At 61.3% G+C, this 15,456-nt stretch overlaps 1 protein-coding gene across 22 annotated transcripts in view; it reads left to right on the forward strand.

Annotated features, from left to right (window-relative positions):
- NFASC (neurofascin) overlaps window positions 1–13,906 on the forward strand; it is a 180,995-nt gene extending 167,089 nt beyond the window's left edge. For all 22 annotated transcript variants that reach the window (XM_070055159.2, XM_089312095.1, XM_070055168.2 and 19 more), the window contains 3 exons: window positions 2,895–3,026; window positions 4,989–5,058; window positions 8,132–13,906. In XM_070055159.2, coding sequence (XP_069911260.1) covers window positions 2,895–3,026; window positions 4,989–5,058; window positions 8,132–8,363 — 434 coding nt within the window. In that variant the 3' untranslated portion in view covers window positions 8,364–13,906. The remainder of the gene's footprint in view (window positions 1–2,894; window positions 3,027–4,988; window positions 5,059–8,131) is intronic.
- Window positions 13,907–15,456: the final 1,550 nt, after the last annotated feature.

Genomic DNA, 15,456 nt, shown 5'->3' on the forward strand with positions numbered 1-15,456 from the left:
GGGGGGGAGAAAGTGGGAAGAGCTGGGCACGAGGGTGTGGTCCAGGGTGCCTGGGCAGGAAGGGAGAGGCACGGACAGCCCGTGGGCACCTGGGAGGCCCAGCCGAGGACCCAAACCCTGCGTGGAAAGGGCAGAGAGGCAGTGGCGTGTTCCTAAGCGGGGTGAGGTGAAGGGGTCCTCGGGCTGTAACAATGTAAAGTCTAGGGGTCCATGGACACCAAGGGGAACAGGTGAGGGGACCCCTCCAGAACGAAGGGGAGCCTGAGCACACAGGGGCTGGGTGGCAGCTTACTGGGGTGAGGACAGGGTTGGCAGGGAGTGGACGCCTCGCGAGATGAAGGGGGCTCTTACGAAAGGACAGTGCGTGAGCCGGAGCCAAGGAGAGACTGGAAGGTGCTTCGGGTTGGTTTGAAGATGTAGGAGCCCTCCATGTGTTTAACAGCAAAGAGGAAGAAGATGCTAGGGAGACCAGAGATCTGTATGGGGCCGGGAGGCTGAGGAAGGGGCGCTGGGTCCCCCGTAGGAGGGAGGAGCATCTCTGGAGGGGGAAGGAGAGCCCCTGTTGGACACAGGAGGAGGAGACCGGGCAGAGCTGTCCGAGGTCATTGCTGATGGAGGGCAACAGGCGCTTGGGGGCAGTGCCGTAGGGACGGAGAGGAATGACAGGCTCCCGTCTGGGGCCTGGGTCTGCTTCCCGCCCCAGCAGATCTCCCCGGTGAGAGCAGAAAAGATGCAGGAGCCCCACAGCGGAGAACTGGGAGAACTGCGAGAACTGCGCTGAGCTCGAGTGGGTGGTATGAGAGGCGGGACAAGGTCAAGGTCAAGGCAAGCAGTGGCCCCACAGGCCGGGGCGGGGCGTGCGCTGCATGGAGGGAAGATGAGGGCTCCTTGAGCAGGGGGTAAATTGAGCACCTCTGACGCCCCGGGCTCTGCCTCCAGCCCCGGGGAGCCACCGGGGAACCTGGCCGCCCCTCCCTCCAGGAGCCAACCTCTGCGTGGGGGACCAGAGTGGGGTGGCCTGTAGCACAGATTCTCCAGAGTCGCATCCCAGTGCTGCCCTGCGCTCACCCTGTGACCTTCAGCAAGTCACTCGACCTCTCTGGGCCTCGGTTTCGTCATCTGTAAACTGGGAACGAAAGGGAAACCCCGCCGGGTGGGGTTGTGATAAGGATTAGGCTGGCTGATGTGTGGGAGGGTACTTAAGGCAGTGCCTGGTCCACAGGAAGTGCTTGTCGGCGGGAACTGTTAGTAGCGATAAAGCAAGTGGGTACGGGTGCTGTGAGAAAGGTAAATCAGAGTGCTCGGTACAGCGATCCTCCCTCAGGGGCGGGAGGAGGGACTTGCTTAGGCTGGGAGGTTCTGGGAGTTGCATCTGCTGGCAGCCGCGCAGGAGTGACAGCGGCCCGGTCTGGCGGGCACATTGAGGGTGCGGTGAGCGTGGTGGGAGGTGGGAGGAGGGGTGGCCAGGGCCGGCTCCGGCAGCGTGGCGTGTTGGGCTGAGGTATGCGGTTTTCTCCATGGTGATGGGAAGCCTTGGGGGTTGCAGCAAGGAGTGGTCGGAACCCCGGGAGACTCCGGGAGGGGGCTCTGACCACCGCGGTGGGGGGGGGGGCATTTTCTCCATGGCAGACACACATCAGGGTGGTCTTTGGGATTCCGCTGCTCCTGGGGCCTGGGGGCAGCCCTGTTGTGCAGAGAGCACAGAAGTGCTCCCTTGTCCACGCTTGCCATCCACGGAGAGCTGTCTTGGTGCAATGCCATGGGGTCAAGGAGATGGTCTCTGCCCCCGGGCAAACACAGACCCCTCGCCCCCCCACAGAATGGCAAATGATGAGGGTCTGGGAGCACGGGGGCTGGAGCAGCCCCTACAGTGATCCTCGCGCTTGTTCCCAAGTAGGGGCGGCCCGCTGCCTCGGCTCGTGGGGCTCCAGCTGCCGTGTGGCTGTCGCCAGGCAGGACTGCTGGAGTGGGTTCTGCTCCTCTGACCCCCCCTCCCCATTGAGGCATTTTAGGAGCTGCCCCTTTGTTCTGTAGCCATAACCTCAGCCCCCTCCACTGGCCCAGAGGAGACACCTGTGTCACATGATGCCTGCGCTCCAGTTCTCCGGGCCCACCCATCTGTGCCCCATAAAGCAACTGGGCTCTGCCCCCGTGAAACAGGTCTGCACACAGGCAGGGACAGAGGGGGCCTCGCTGCCATGGGGCCAGGCGGGGGTAAGTCTGCTTGTCACAGGCCCAGGTGAGGGTCTCCCTGTGTGGAAGGTATCTGGCAGTGCCCTGGGGCGGGAAGGAAGGTACAACTCCGGTAGTGCTGAGCCCGTGGACTTGTCTGGGGTGCCCGCACCAGCACTGCCTTGCTGCCAGGGAGCGTATAACCTGGCTGGGGAGACAGAAGGCCCTTGGACCTGCCCCCAGCCCAGGACCCAGTGCCAGGCAGCCTCCAGGCCTTGCGGGCACCTGCACAGGCCCACGGAGGTGTTCTTAGAGCCCCCGCTCTCTGAAGAACAGCGTGTGGGCCCTGTCTCTCCACTGTGGCTCACTCGAGGGGACTCGTCCCTCCATGCCATCTCCGCCCACCCGTGGGTCTGCAGGATCCGTGCCTGGTCCTTAGGGGACATTTCCCTCCCACGGGCACCTGCATAGCTTTCTGCTTCTTATCTGCTGCCCTGACTCCTTTCCTTTGCTTCTTTGCTGATCTTTTAACCTTGGCTCCTGAATGATTTTCTTTTTGCCCCTTTCCTGGGATAGTTTGGGCCAGAGGGCTGCCAGGTGGAGTGCTAGGCTCCAGGAGAAAGACCACGTGAAAGTCGCTGCAGCACCCCCCAACTCTCCCTCCTTACCTTGTCCCCCACGAAATCACTCATGGCTCTTCTGGCCTCCCCCCAACCCCCCAGCTTACACCAACAACCAGGCCGACATCGCCACACAGGGCTGGTTCATCGGGCTCATGTGCGCCATCGCCCTCCTGGTGCTGATCCTGCTCATCGTCTGTTTCATCAAGAGGAGTCGTGGTGGCAAGTACCCAGGTGAGCCGGGGACAGGACCCAGGTGAGCCAGGGACAGGCATCCGGGTAATCTGTGGGACAGGACTCAGGTGAGCCAGGGACAGGACCCAGGTGAGCCAGGGACAGGCATCCGGGTAATCTGTGGGACAGGACTCAGATGAGCTGGGGATGGGCACCCAGGTGAGCTGGGGGTCAGGACCCGGGGGGACAGGCACCCAGGTGAGCTACAGACAGCTCTCTCGGGAGGCGGCGCCTTCCCAGCCAGGTGCTGGGACTCTGTTCTCTCCTTTGCCAAGCTAGCCGCACAGCCCTCCTCCTGCCCTGGGCGTTTTAGGGCTGTTGGGTGAGCTCGGTTTGCCTGAGGTGGGGTTGGCGTCTCCCAGGCAGCTCCAAGGGTGTGGAAGGAAGCCGGGCTCGGTGAGGAATGAGCTTCCCTCTGGGACCTGCCACCCACCTGCTCACCGCCTTGGCTTTTCCAGCCTGGATCTCGTTCGGCTCTTGTGTCCCAGGAAGGGAGGAAGGAGAAGAGGCGTTTTCTCTGATGTGTCAGAGCAGAGAAGAGGAGGCGCCCCGGGAGAGAGGCTGCCTGGCGAGGAGGGTGGGGGTGCAGGCGGAGACCAGGCGGGGCTCCCCCTTAAAGGGCTTTGTGCTCCCCTAGAGTCCTGGGGAGGCGTTTTTCTTCCATGGGTCTCGAGAGCCTTCCAGCTCAGGCACGCCGGGGCCAAGGCCGGGGACCTCTGGCCTCCGGTTCCTGGAAAGACTGATGGCTTTTCAGACAGGGGCAAGCAAGCCATCTTCTGTGGCAGGTGGGGAGGGTGACAGGAGACAGGATAATGGATCACCCTGAGCGTGCACGAAGCTGCTCCCCTCCCCCCAGCCCCCATCTCCAAATGTGCCCCAGGGCCCCTTAGAACTCAGCACAAAGGAATTGAAGGGAGGGAGGGTCTGCTTTGTGTCCACAGCTACAGACCCTGCCGTTCTGAAGGGTTCTGAAGTTAAGGCCTCTGCCAACAGGAGGGAACAGAATCAGAATCCTGGCTGGCCGGTGATGTTTGCCTTTGCCTCATTTGCTGGTTTCTCCGTAAGAGAGAAGGCAGGCAAGGCGGCCTTTCATTTGCCGCTGGGTCTGGGGCACGTGCATCCAAGGGTGCCGATGAGTCCTGAGCCTTCCTTTGCCCATGCAGGAAATGCCCCATTCCAGAAAGTTCTTCACAGCTGAGTTCCCTCCCTGCAGCTGCAGGCTAAGCCCTGGTGCATTACAAAGACGAGCAGCCGAGGAGCCAGGAGTCCTGGGCTCTGAGCCTCACTCGGTTGCCAATTAGTCATGGCTGTGTTCTTCACCTCTGAAAGCCTCAGTTTCCCTCACCTAACACTGGCCTGATTATCCTGCCCTGTGCCTCAGAAAGGACACACAGAGTCCTTCATGCCAGGCCCGCTGCATACCAGCCCCTGGGACTCGGGGGGAAGCGGTCTTGCTCCCCAAGGACATAGCAGCCAACACAGCACAGCAGACAGGGCTTCCACTGGGCGTCGACACACCAGGGGGAGGTACAGGTGGGGTCCCGGATAGGAGGGCATGTGCCACCCACGGATGGGCATGGAGGGCGCTCCGCTGGGAGCTTTGAGGAAACACCCAGGCCCCACCATCGGCAGAGAGCCAGCCTCTGTTACAGGCCTGCGAAGTGTGCACAGATCACTGCTGTTGAGAGCTGAGGGAAAAGGTGTGAACAGCGGAGGAGGATTTGCCTTTGGCAAAGAGAGGATCACATCTACTTGGGGTTTGGGGGAGGCCCTGAGAGGGGGTGGTTCCAGCTGTGAATGGAGCTACGAAGAGCACCCCCCAGCCCCCCATCCCGGGTGAAGAGGAGGACAAGGGGCAGCTCATGCTTGGCAGCTGGTTGAGTGCAGACAGCGTGGCGGGCGCCCTGGAGCACAGGGCCTCCTGCTCACTCATCGTCCTGTGTGTCTGCTCCTCCCACCAAGTGCGAGAGAAGAAAGATGTTCCCCTTGGCCCCGAGGACCCCAAAGAAGAGGACGGCTCCTTTGACTACAGGTGCGTGAGCTCCCCCGCCCAGAGCAGCTGCTGCGGCTGTGTGCCTCCGTGTCCCAGCCCACCAGGCTGCCCCCTCTGCCCCTCTGGTGGAGGGAGCTGTGGCAGGGCTGCAGGCTGCTGAGGGTGCACACAGAGGGGGCTCCTGGACACCGTTCATTTGCTCCATGCCATCCATTCGTCCCCCTGCCCAGCTCAAATGGTGAGCTCCTGGTTTGCAGCTTTATTCTGAAAACCAGCCCTGGGCCCCCTTGCTGCAACTCATTCAGCCTCAGGACCCCCTCTGTGCCCAGCAGCAGCCTGGCAAGCAGGATCAGATGAGTGGGTCGTGGCGCCGTGGCCCACCCAGGAGCACCTCTGGCAGCCTAGGGAACCGTGACTCTCCACCCAGTCCCTTGTCCCCACAGACCTCCCAAAGGGCAAGCCCAGAGTTCCCGCCCCTTCTCCCCGGGCTGTCCCCAGCTTCCCCATGGGCTAAGAGCCATTCCCTGGCCTTCAGCTCCATAGGCCATGGGGCCTTCCCTGGCCCAGCCCCCAGTGCAGCCAGAGAGCGGACTGAGGAGCTCCTGCAGGACAGGGCCCTGCAGCCTGCACCGGGAGAAGCTGCTTCCTCGTGCGCTTCTTCCCCAGACACCAAAGCTGCGGGGCCAGTGCCCGTGCCTGCTCCCCTAAGACCTGGAGGCTGGATGTGTGTGCATGGGAGCCGGCCGGCCTGCACACCACATGGCAGCCGTCCTGGAGCCTCCGCTTGGATGGGTCTGGGGAAAGGTTGAGATCAGGACATCAGGACAGACTCAGCACCCAGAGGGACCGACGTGGCTCATCTCTCCAGCCCTGTGGCTCAGGGGCCAAGTGCCTTTCTCCTTGGGGCCTTTCTGCCCCCTCCCCCATGTATGCCCACAGGACCCGGAAGCTTGCTTGGAGGCAAGGCTGACAGGTGGCTAGACCAGGGCACCCCAGATCATTCAGGTTCATTTAGGAGAGGTCTGTTCCTTCCAGACTCCCTGCTCCCCCAAGACTCTGGCCAGACCCCTCCCCTGGCTGAGCCATCCCTGCCCAGTGATTGCAACTTGGCAGATGGCATCACACGATCCCAGGGGCCTGCGGGAGGGTAGAGGCCCTGGGAAGGGGTATGTATGCAGAAGACTGGCAAGTGGGGCGAGGAGCCTGGCAGTGAGACCCCCCCCCCCCAGCTCACAGAGAGTGAGCCCCACCCCTGCACAAGTTCAGCACAGCCCTGGCTCCAGCCGTGCCTTTCACCGCACTGCCCAGCAGAGAGCTCCGCTGGGCTGGCTAATGTGGCCCCATCACGCCACGCACTGGGCCAGGGGACCGGGCTAATAGCTTTCCATCCTCTAGCACCCAGCGGCCCTCCCCCGACAGCCACCTTTACCCACCCTGCTATTAAGTGGAGAGCACACTGCCCGCTGTAATGGCCATCCAGTCATCCGGAAGAACTGAGTGTGAGCAGGGGAGGGTGGGGCGCGTCTGCTCAGACTGCCTGGCACCGCTGTGGGCCACCCTCAGGGACCAAGACCACCGCTGCTGGTCGGGGCTGCCTCCTGCTTGGGAGTGTGCTCCCCTCTGAAGTGCAGCCCGCAGCACCTGTTCCCCTCTGAGCCTAAAGGCAGTCCTGGGGAAGAATGTGGTATCTGAGCAGATGCTGGTACAGGGGGCAGCCCCTCACCTCCTGGGGAGCACGGCTGACATGCCGACTGGGTGTCCATGCCCAGGGGCCGGTGCCACCTGACCCACCAGGCCTCCCTGCTCACTCCACTCAGGAGTGTTGCCAAACAACACTCTAAATTGGTTGGAGGTATTGCTATAGGACCCGCAAACTGGCGTTGGCTTGCCCGATGGGCAGAAAGCCAGTCGCTGGCATCGGGGTGGTGGGAGGAAGTAGGTGTTTATTGCAAAGCGCAGAGCAAGGAGCTGGGCGGCTGCTGTTCAATTCCCAGGCTCCCCGAGGAGCTGGGGTGGAGGTTCTTACAGACTGAAATTGAAACTGGGGCCGCAGGTGCATGATCTGCCGTGTGCAAATTCCCGGTCAGTGCGTGGTGCTCATAACCCTTCCTTGGTTGGTGACGCCGTGCTCTGTAGGGAATTTATGATGGCCAGGTGGGCGCCAGTGGTCTGGAGGGAGTGGGGGGATACGTGTAGTGGTATTGAGACCTGGAATTGCCCTGCCTGGACCTTGAATTCCCTAAACAAACCCCTTTGGACCGAGCTGGCCAGCAGGGTTTTATCCATTGGAGAAGCAAATGACTTCTTGAGGCCGTTGATTAGACCCTTCTGGGGCCAGCTGGGTCACTCCCACAAGTCAGAGAATTCCTTTTGGTAAAGGCCAGACAAGGACTCCTTTGGCTAAGGGAGACAGCCAAGAGGCTGGGCCCTGCCTTTCCACTATAGGGGTTGCGTCTCAGGTGGGGCTTAAGGAAGGGCCTGGCACTGATCTGGGTCCCCTCCCTCCTGCCGTCACACACTCGTTCACCTGCTCGGCCCCAGCAGCAGGTGTAGGCTGTAGACACAGCAGCAGGCTGTAGACACAGCGGGTGTCGGAGGAACAGCAGGGAGGTGGAGAGGCGGGGGCAGGTTTACCCGTCAATGGCAGAGCCTTTTCCTATGAGTCGCAGGTCGCAGTAGGTCACAGCCGATCCAGGCCCTCCTTGATGGACAGGTCATCAGAGCACACGGTGACACACTTGGGATTAGAACCCCCCAGCTTGGCCGTGGCTCACAGTCTGTGGCCATGCTCCCCTGCCTGCTCCCACCCCTGATGGTAGCCCAGTCTCATGGAGGGGACCCCTGCCCAGCAGCCCAGAAGGGTGGGCTCCAGATCCTGCTCTGGTGACCCAGCACTTCGCTTAGAGAAGATGCTGGACTCTAGGCCTCAGTGCCCCTTTGGCAGGCAAGGGAGGGTGAGGCGGACTGTTCAGTGCACTCTGGGGGTGCCTGCCCCCTCCAGCTGTGCAGGGCACACACCCGGCCAGAGGCGGCTACTCTGCCCCTCCCTGCCAGGGTGTATGGGCCGCGCTGGACCAGGCCAGCCCCTGACTCTCTGTCTCTCTGTGGCCAGTGACGAGGACAACAAGCCTCTGCAAGGCAGCCAGACGTCGCTGGACGGCACCATCAAACAGCAGGAGAGCGACGACAGCCTGGTGGACTACGGCGAGGGCGGGGAGGGCCAGTTCAACGAGGACGGCTCCTTCATCGGGCAGTACACGGTCAAGAAGGACAAGGAGGAGACGGAGGGCAACGAGAGCTCAGAGGCCACGTCCCCCGTCAACGCCATCTACTCCCTGGCCTAACCGAGCCCGCCGGGGCTCCGCCACTATTTTGCGAGTGGGAGGAGGGGAGGGGGAGACGAAGCCGCTGCAGACCCTGCCACACAGCCGCCGCCACCTTCAGGGACACGGGTACAGCATGGGGGTCTCAGAGACCCCCCCAGCCACCCACAAGCCCCCTCCCAATGACCCCCCCACACCCCCGGGTGCCACCAGTGTGGGAGCGCTCGAGCCATGGCCAAGCTCGCTGAAGGGAGCCCCGGCCCCTTGCCCGTCTCCCAGCCGCCCTGAACCCTGGCACCGGCGCACACCGCGTCTGCTGGCTGCGGTACTTCTCACCGTGTTTATTTGGGCTTTGTGCTTCTTCCCCTTGGACCCAGTGTCTCCATTTCCTTTTCCTTTTTGAAGAAGTGTCCTTGGGAAAGAGGGCCTGGGTGGCTCCTGCCCCAGGAAACCACCACGGTAGGCAAAAAGGAGTGACCCGAGAGTGGACGGCCGGACGGGAGAGCCGCAGTATTCACACAGCCGCAGGGCGAGCCTTCTTCCCAAGGATGCCTTTCTCGCCGCGCGCCTCCCTCGCTCCCAGCCCCTGCGCCTCGGGCCTGGCAGTCACTGAGCTGGGCTCGGCTCCGTTCTGGGAAACAACAGTATTTTTGGCAGGAGCAGCTGGGCAGGCCTCCTTGCCTCTCTGTGGTTCGCTTGGGAGATGAGTTTACCTCTAGCTCCTCCATCTTCCCCCCGGGAAAACCAGGATGCGAGCTGCACAGACCATACGGGTCTGAGGAGCGGGAGTGGGCTCTGGTGGAGAGGACGCCAGCCCCGGGGAACGAGCCTCAGGCAGGAGCAGACCCGTGTGGGTGCTGGGGGAACTGTGCTCCCCTGTAGAGAGAAGAACAAGGCTGATTTGGACCTCCCTCCTCTGCCTGTGCCGGCAGTGAAACCAGGACGCAGGGAGGTGCCCGCCCACCTGCCAGGTGTCTTCGCTGCTACCCTCAAGGCGATGGCGGCCTGTGTTTGGGGGTGTAAGGCACTGCCCCCCCACTAGCTCTAGCAGATTTCCTTGCCTTGGTCAGCTCTGAATGATACTGAGACTCCATTCAACATGGTGCGTGCATGGGGACCTGCCGCCGAGACGGAGGGTAGACACGTATGGGGACCCTGAGGTGGCACCATTCTGGCCGTGCTGTGATGCCCCTGCCTGGGGCTCGCAATGCTCTTTGTATGCCTTATGCAGTTCTGATCTGTCGCTGGAGCTCCCAGGGGCCCAGCCCCCCCACCCCCCGCGCAAGCCTCGCAGCCTCCAGCGACCTGTGTCTGTCTCAAGTTGTTGGGGGCAGCCCCTGCAGTGCCCCAGCAGTGCCCCAGCAGGACTGAAGGAGCCACTCATGGGCCCTCAGCCTGGGCCCCTGGAAGAGACCCTCGCAGACCTGCAGTTCCCAGAGTGAAGGTGCTGCCTCTCCCTCCCCACCTAATCCTCTTTGAAACCAAAGGTACCTGGCATCCCCGGTGAGAGCGAGGGGGAGGTCTGGAGCCTATGACGGGCCCTCAGCTCTTGCTGCAGCCCGAGTTGGTTCCAGGAGGATGAAGCTGTCCCCAAGAAGGGGCCTCCAGCTGCTGGCCTAGGGGCCCAAGCTGGTCCAGGCTGGTGTCCCTCAGTGGCTTTGTGAAAGCGTCGTTTGCCACATATTGAAGCCGCAACGGTATTAGCAAGGCTTGCATCCCTTCGGAATCATTCAAATGCAGGCAAGCCCGTAGACGCACGCGCTCCAGCCGCAGGAAAAGGCACTGTAGCCCAGCGCCGAGCAGGGGTGGGCTGTGAACCTGAGAGGAGTGCGCCGTGGCCCTGGGGCCCGGGCCACGCCCAGGTGTGCACGGGGAAGGCCCAGGGGCCGCTCTCCTGCTGAAAGGGGACAGGGTAAAGAGCTCGGGACCCTCTCCTCCGGCTCTCTTCCAACACCTGCTGCCCCAGCCCAGTGTCGCTGAGGGGGGCGTCAGGGAAGCGAGGGTGGGGGCCGAGTGAAGGACTGGCCTTTCCGGAAGCAGTCTGGGTGTACACACGGTGGTCGAGTTTCTCAGGCATCCGTCCGCGCTGCACGGCCATCTAGTGAGCCCCTCAGCAAAGGCAGGCTGTGGGCAGGAAGGGCTGATGGTGTCATCGTAGCTGTCTCCCTGCCTCTTCTGTCTGCAGGGTCCTGGGAGAGGTGAGTCTACTGGTCTGTGCACCCTGTTCCAGTGCCCTCCTGGGCTCTGAACCGTCCTCCATGTGTGTTTCAAGAGAATACTGCTGCCTTCCTCTCTCTCTCTCTCTCTCTCTCTCTCTCTCTGGCTATTGTTCTGTGGCTGCCAAGATCTGCCCCACCCCCACCACAACTGCCACACAACCACAGCCCTTCAGGCAGGAGCAGACTGGGCACTGAAGAGCTGAGTGTTCTCCCCACCCCAAGATGGCGCAGCAAGATCAGAGGCCGAAGTAGGTGGCTTGCAAGGTTAACCTAAGAGGCTGCCCCTCCCAGGAATGGGCGAGGCCTTTTGCTGTGGATCCCATGCCAGAGTCGCCCCAACTCAGCAGGAAAGCAGTATTGCCCAGCCCTCCCTGCCAGCTGTGTGTCTCGAAGCATACCAACAACCATGCCAGGAGTGGGCGATGCCCAGGTGCTGCAGCTTGCCTGGCGGGGGAGGAGGTGCAGTTGTCTTGTAGTGACTGTGGAAGCTGCATTGACCGGGCTGCAGACCCAGTGCTGTGCTCTCGTCTGTCCATTTGCATTCACTCAGCAGATGCTCTGAGCATCTCGTCTGAGCCAGGGCCTGAGCTCCGGGTACCGTGGTGACTGAGTCAGGTGTGGTGCCTGCCCTCCGGGGCTGGCCGATCTGGGACCTGAGTCTTGAGACACTGGCCCCTGAGTTGCTGAAGCTGCTGATGGCTCCACGCAAGCAGAGAGAGGCTGCAGAGGCAGATCTTGGCCCGTGTGGTCGGCAGGATTTGTCAGAGCTGGGCGGTCACAGCCCGCAGGGTGGGGTTGAGAAATGGCACTGCTTCCGGAGCCTCTTTGTTCTGCCTCTTGGGGCCACTACTTAACCTGTCTGTATTCAGTGCCTCCCCCCACAGAGGGGCATGGGCCCACCTGAGGGGCAAGGGAGGTCAGTGTTTGGAAGTACACCACCACAGGAGGGGACAGCCACCTCCTGCCTTGCCTGGGTTATGGTGGCGGGGTCCCATCTGTTTCTTTGAGGGCATGGTTGAGTCTCAGCTCTCTCCCTTGCTCATCTCCCTGGCCCGGAGAGGTTGCAGACATCTGGTCCTCCCTCTTGCTGGCACATCCTGAGGTCTGGAGAAGTGACCGCCTGTCAGAGCCAGCCAGTGCCAACAGCATCCCTGCAAGGTGCACCTGCCGCCTGGGCCCGGAGATCCTGTTCTGACCACAGTTGACCTTTGGAAGAGGGGGAGAGAGATGCGAGGGTGCTTGTGGGTTTTCCAGCTAAGGGACAAGTGCCCCTGCCACGCCCAGCACCTACACAGAGACGCAGACCCCAGCACCACAGTAGAGCAGCAGTTCAGGGGCTGACGGTCTGGATGATGATGTTGTCTTGGTGTCTGAGCCTGCATGAGAAGTGATGTAGAAGGTGTTGCATGGGTTCCGTGCACAACATGGGCCCTACTCAGGTGGCTCCAGTCTAGAGACAGAATGGCCTGCAGGGGAGAGAAACCCCCCAGGGGCAGCACGGCCAGTGGCTGATTATGGTCCCTGCTAAGCCCCAGAGCTGGAGCTGGGCAAGTCCTAGGGCATCCCCAGTGTGGCTGGAGCAGGGCTATGACCAGGCTGTCTCTGTGGGCTGCTTGGCTAACACCCTGAAAGGGTGCGGGTCCGTGGGCTGAGCCCTGGCTGGGCTGCTCAGAGAAAGGACAGCCCACAGCCTGGCCCTCGTGACGCCTTGGTGCCACTGCAGCCAGCCCCTGCGAAACGCGCCCAAGCCCGTGGTGGGGTCAGGCCCAGCAGAGCGTCCTGCACGGGGGCTCAGGAGTAGATGGAGGAGGTCCCCAGCTTAACATAAAGGAAAGCTAGAGAGGACTTGGTCCAAGGAAGCCAAGAACTTGGAAGTGTTGAGACGCCGTGCGCTAGGAGACTTCTGCAGCCCCTCCCGTGAACTGCAGGGACCACCCCGTGTGTCTCCCTCCTGCATGGCCATGCCCAGGACCTGCCCTCTCTTCCCCTCTACTAGGAAGGAACCGCCCTGAACCCACGGTGAGGACACCCAGCAGGGCCTCCCACTGGGGTCTCAAGCCAGAGCCGAAGCCGGTGCTCCTCCTGTGGGGGTGTGGGTATTAAGCGGGCGGTCCAGCTGAGGATGGAATCGGACGTCAGCAGGTGCTGATGGAACAGACGAGGAGAGGAGGTGGCAGGGAGCTTCTTAAGCACGCGGCTGGTCAGCTGAGGTCAGGGTGGGGCCTGACCTTGGCCTTCTGCTCCTTGTCCAGTGTTCTTTCATTTCACTGCCGCTGCCTCCTTGCACGGAGGTGTGACTGCGGAGCCATTGTTGTCCAGGTCCGCCCTTGGGCACCTCTTCCATGTCTCCCACATCCCCGTGCACCTCCCACAATGGGATCAGCCGGTGTGGGACAGCCTGTGGTTGTTGCCCGAGCCGTGCAGGGTAGGAGTGACCAGGACTGTAGCCGAGAGTGACAGGCTGATTGATTGGTGGCATTACTGTGAAGCCGAGACTGCGCCCCCCTCCGGTGGTGGCTCCCGTGCAGTGACACCAGAGCCCTCAGCTTGCTGCGATCCGCAGGGGAGGGCACAGAGGGTCTGTGTCTGTCCTGCCAGCCTGGCAGTCGCTGGGATGAAAGAGTTCCGTGAAGCAATAAACACAAAAGTCTGGGAGAAACTCTCCGGAGTTTTGTGTACGACTCTGTTTTCTTTTGTTCAAAGCGCTGCAGATCAGCTGACCCTGACCTGCTGTTTGTTCTGACTCCCAAACGCCATGTCCCCAGGCAGTGTTGTCCCTCTGCCCGGCTCCCCACCCTCCGCCGGCTTCCTCACACCCCTTGTTGAGCTGAGCGTCCGTCTGTCCATCCGTCGCCTGTGCCGCCTTCTGTCTTGGTCCCACCCCTGCCCCACGTGCACCTGGAGGACCTCCTACCCTGCTCCTCCCCAACACACATCGCCCCACCATTCCAGTTTGCTCTTTTCAGTGGGAAAAGGTTTTCCCAGGGCCTCCATCCCTCCCCACATTCCCACACACCCACTGGCTGGCCTGATTTCTTTCTGTTGGTGACACAGTTAACTCTCCGCGGGCAGACCTCGACTTAACCCTTCTCATAGCGCGTTCTTTCCTTTGGGCACGATATTTCGCATTAACCCACTTCGTCAGCGACAGGTGCGTGTCTGAGGGCGCTGGGGCCTTCGGTGGGGAGGACTCGTGGCCACAGAGGACCATCTAATACCTGGACTTATGAACTGACTGCATGAGCAACGAAAAGGCCAAATTATTCAGAGTTTTTTTCCGAATCACTGTAAAAACTGATTTCTTTTGTATAGAGAACACTAAACGTATAATCAAAGTTGTTCAAAGTGGACTCTGGCCGTGTGATTTGTTCATTTGCCTCGGTTAATGTGTGGGAGAGGAGTGCGAAGGGGTGACGGAAATGAATCCGAGGTCTTTCTGGGGTGGGGGTGCGGACTGGCAGTTAAGACACTGGCTAGGGCTCCCGCGTCGCCCATCAGTGTGCCTGGATCCAATTCCCAGCTTCGGCTCTGGACCCCAGCTTCCTGCCAGTGTAGACCCTGGGAGGCGACAGTGCTGGACCACGTGGTTAGGTTCCTGCCACCCTTGCGGGAGACCTGGATTGAGCCCCCACAGCTGCTACTGGCATTTGGGGGAGTGAACCAGCCAAAGTGAGCTTGCTCTGTCTCTCTGCCTCTCAATGCACGAACATGTTCTAAAGAGAAAAGGCTTTCCGTGGGCACCAGCATCCTACCCTAGGAAGTTCTGCCAGAGCTGCCCCTTTCTGGAAGGTGGTTCTGTTGGACAAGCTCGTTTGCACAATTTGTGTTTTAGACTTGGAGGGACTGGTGTAGGGAGGCGCTCAGTCCTGGAAACCCTCCCTGTTCAGCATGGCCGTGCGTGCAAGCAGACGTGCTGTGCAATGCCCAGACAGGACTGGTGGTGAAGGAGCCCCGGACGTCGTGACCCCCTCCCTTTCTTCAGGGTTGGGTGAAGGTGGGAGGGAGGGCAGGGCTGGGAGGCAGTTCCACTCTTGCAGAAAAATCACTGGGACTTTGTGGGTAGTGACAGCAATACAGGCAAAGGCACTCCCCTGAGACACAGACCCAGCTCTGCCGGACAGAGAACCATGTGTGGGGGCGGACACGTAGACCCTATTTCCAGGTGCAGCTCCTCCGGGATTACTGGGCAGCTCACAGTATGTCGTGCAACACCCTGGACCTCCCTGCTGACTCCTAGGAATATCAGAAATATCCCTTCGGGGCCAGCGTCGTAGTGCCTTGGGTTAAGCCACCGCTTTCATCCTCTACCGGAGCGCTGGTTGGAGTCCTGGATGCTCCACTTCGGATCCAACTCCCCGCTACTGCACTAAGGAAGCAGCAGGTGATGGCGCAAGTGCTCGGTCCCCTGGATGGATTTTCTTTTTTTTCTTTTTTCTTTTTTTTTACAGGCAGAGTGGACAGTGAGAGAAAGACAGAGAGAAAGGTCTTCCTTTGCCGTTGGTTCACCCTCCAATGGCCGCCGTGGCCGGCGCGCTGCGGCCGGCGCACTGTGCTGATCCGATGGTAGGAGCCAGGTACTTATCCTGGTCTCCCATGGGGTGCAGGGCCCAAGTACTTGGGCCATCCTCCACTGCACTCCCTGGCCACAGCAGAGAGCTGGCCTGGAAGAGGGGCAACCGGGACAGAATCCGGAGTCCCGACCGGGACTAGAACCCGGTGTGCCGGCGCCGCAAGGCGGAGGATTAGCCTAGTGAGCCACGGCGCCAGCCCTGGATGAATTTTCAGACTCAGAGTTTTGACTGGCCCAGCCCCAAGCTGTTGCAGGCATTTTGGGGAGTGAACAAGTAGATGGAAGATCAATTTTCTCTCTCTCTCTCTCTCTCTCTCTCTCTCTC

The sequence above is a fragment of the Oryctolagus cuniculus genome, chromosome 13 (genome assembly GCF_051225735.1).
Source record: "Oryctolagus cuniculus isolate XC-2025 breed Fujian yellow rabbit chromosome 13, ASM5122573v1, whole genome shotgun sequence".
Classification (NCBI taxonomy): domain Eukaryota; kingdom Metazoa; phylum Chordata; class Mammalia; order Lagomorpha; family Leporidae; genus Oryctolagus; species Oryctolagus cuniculus.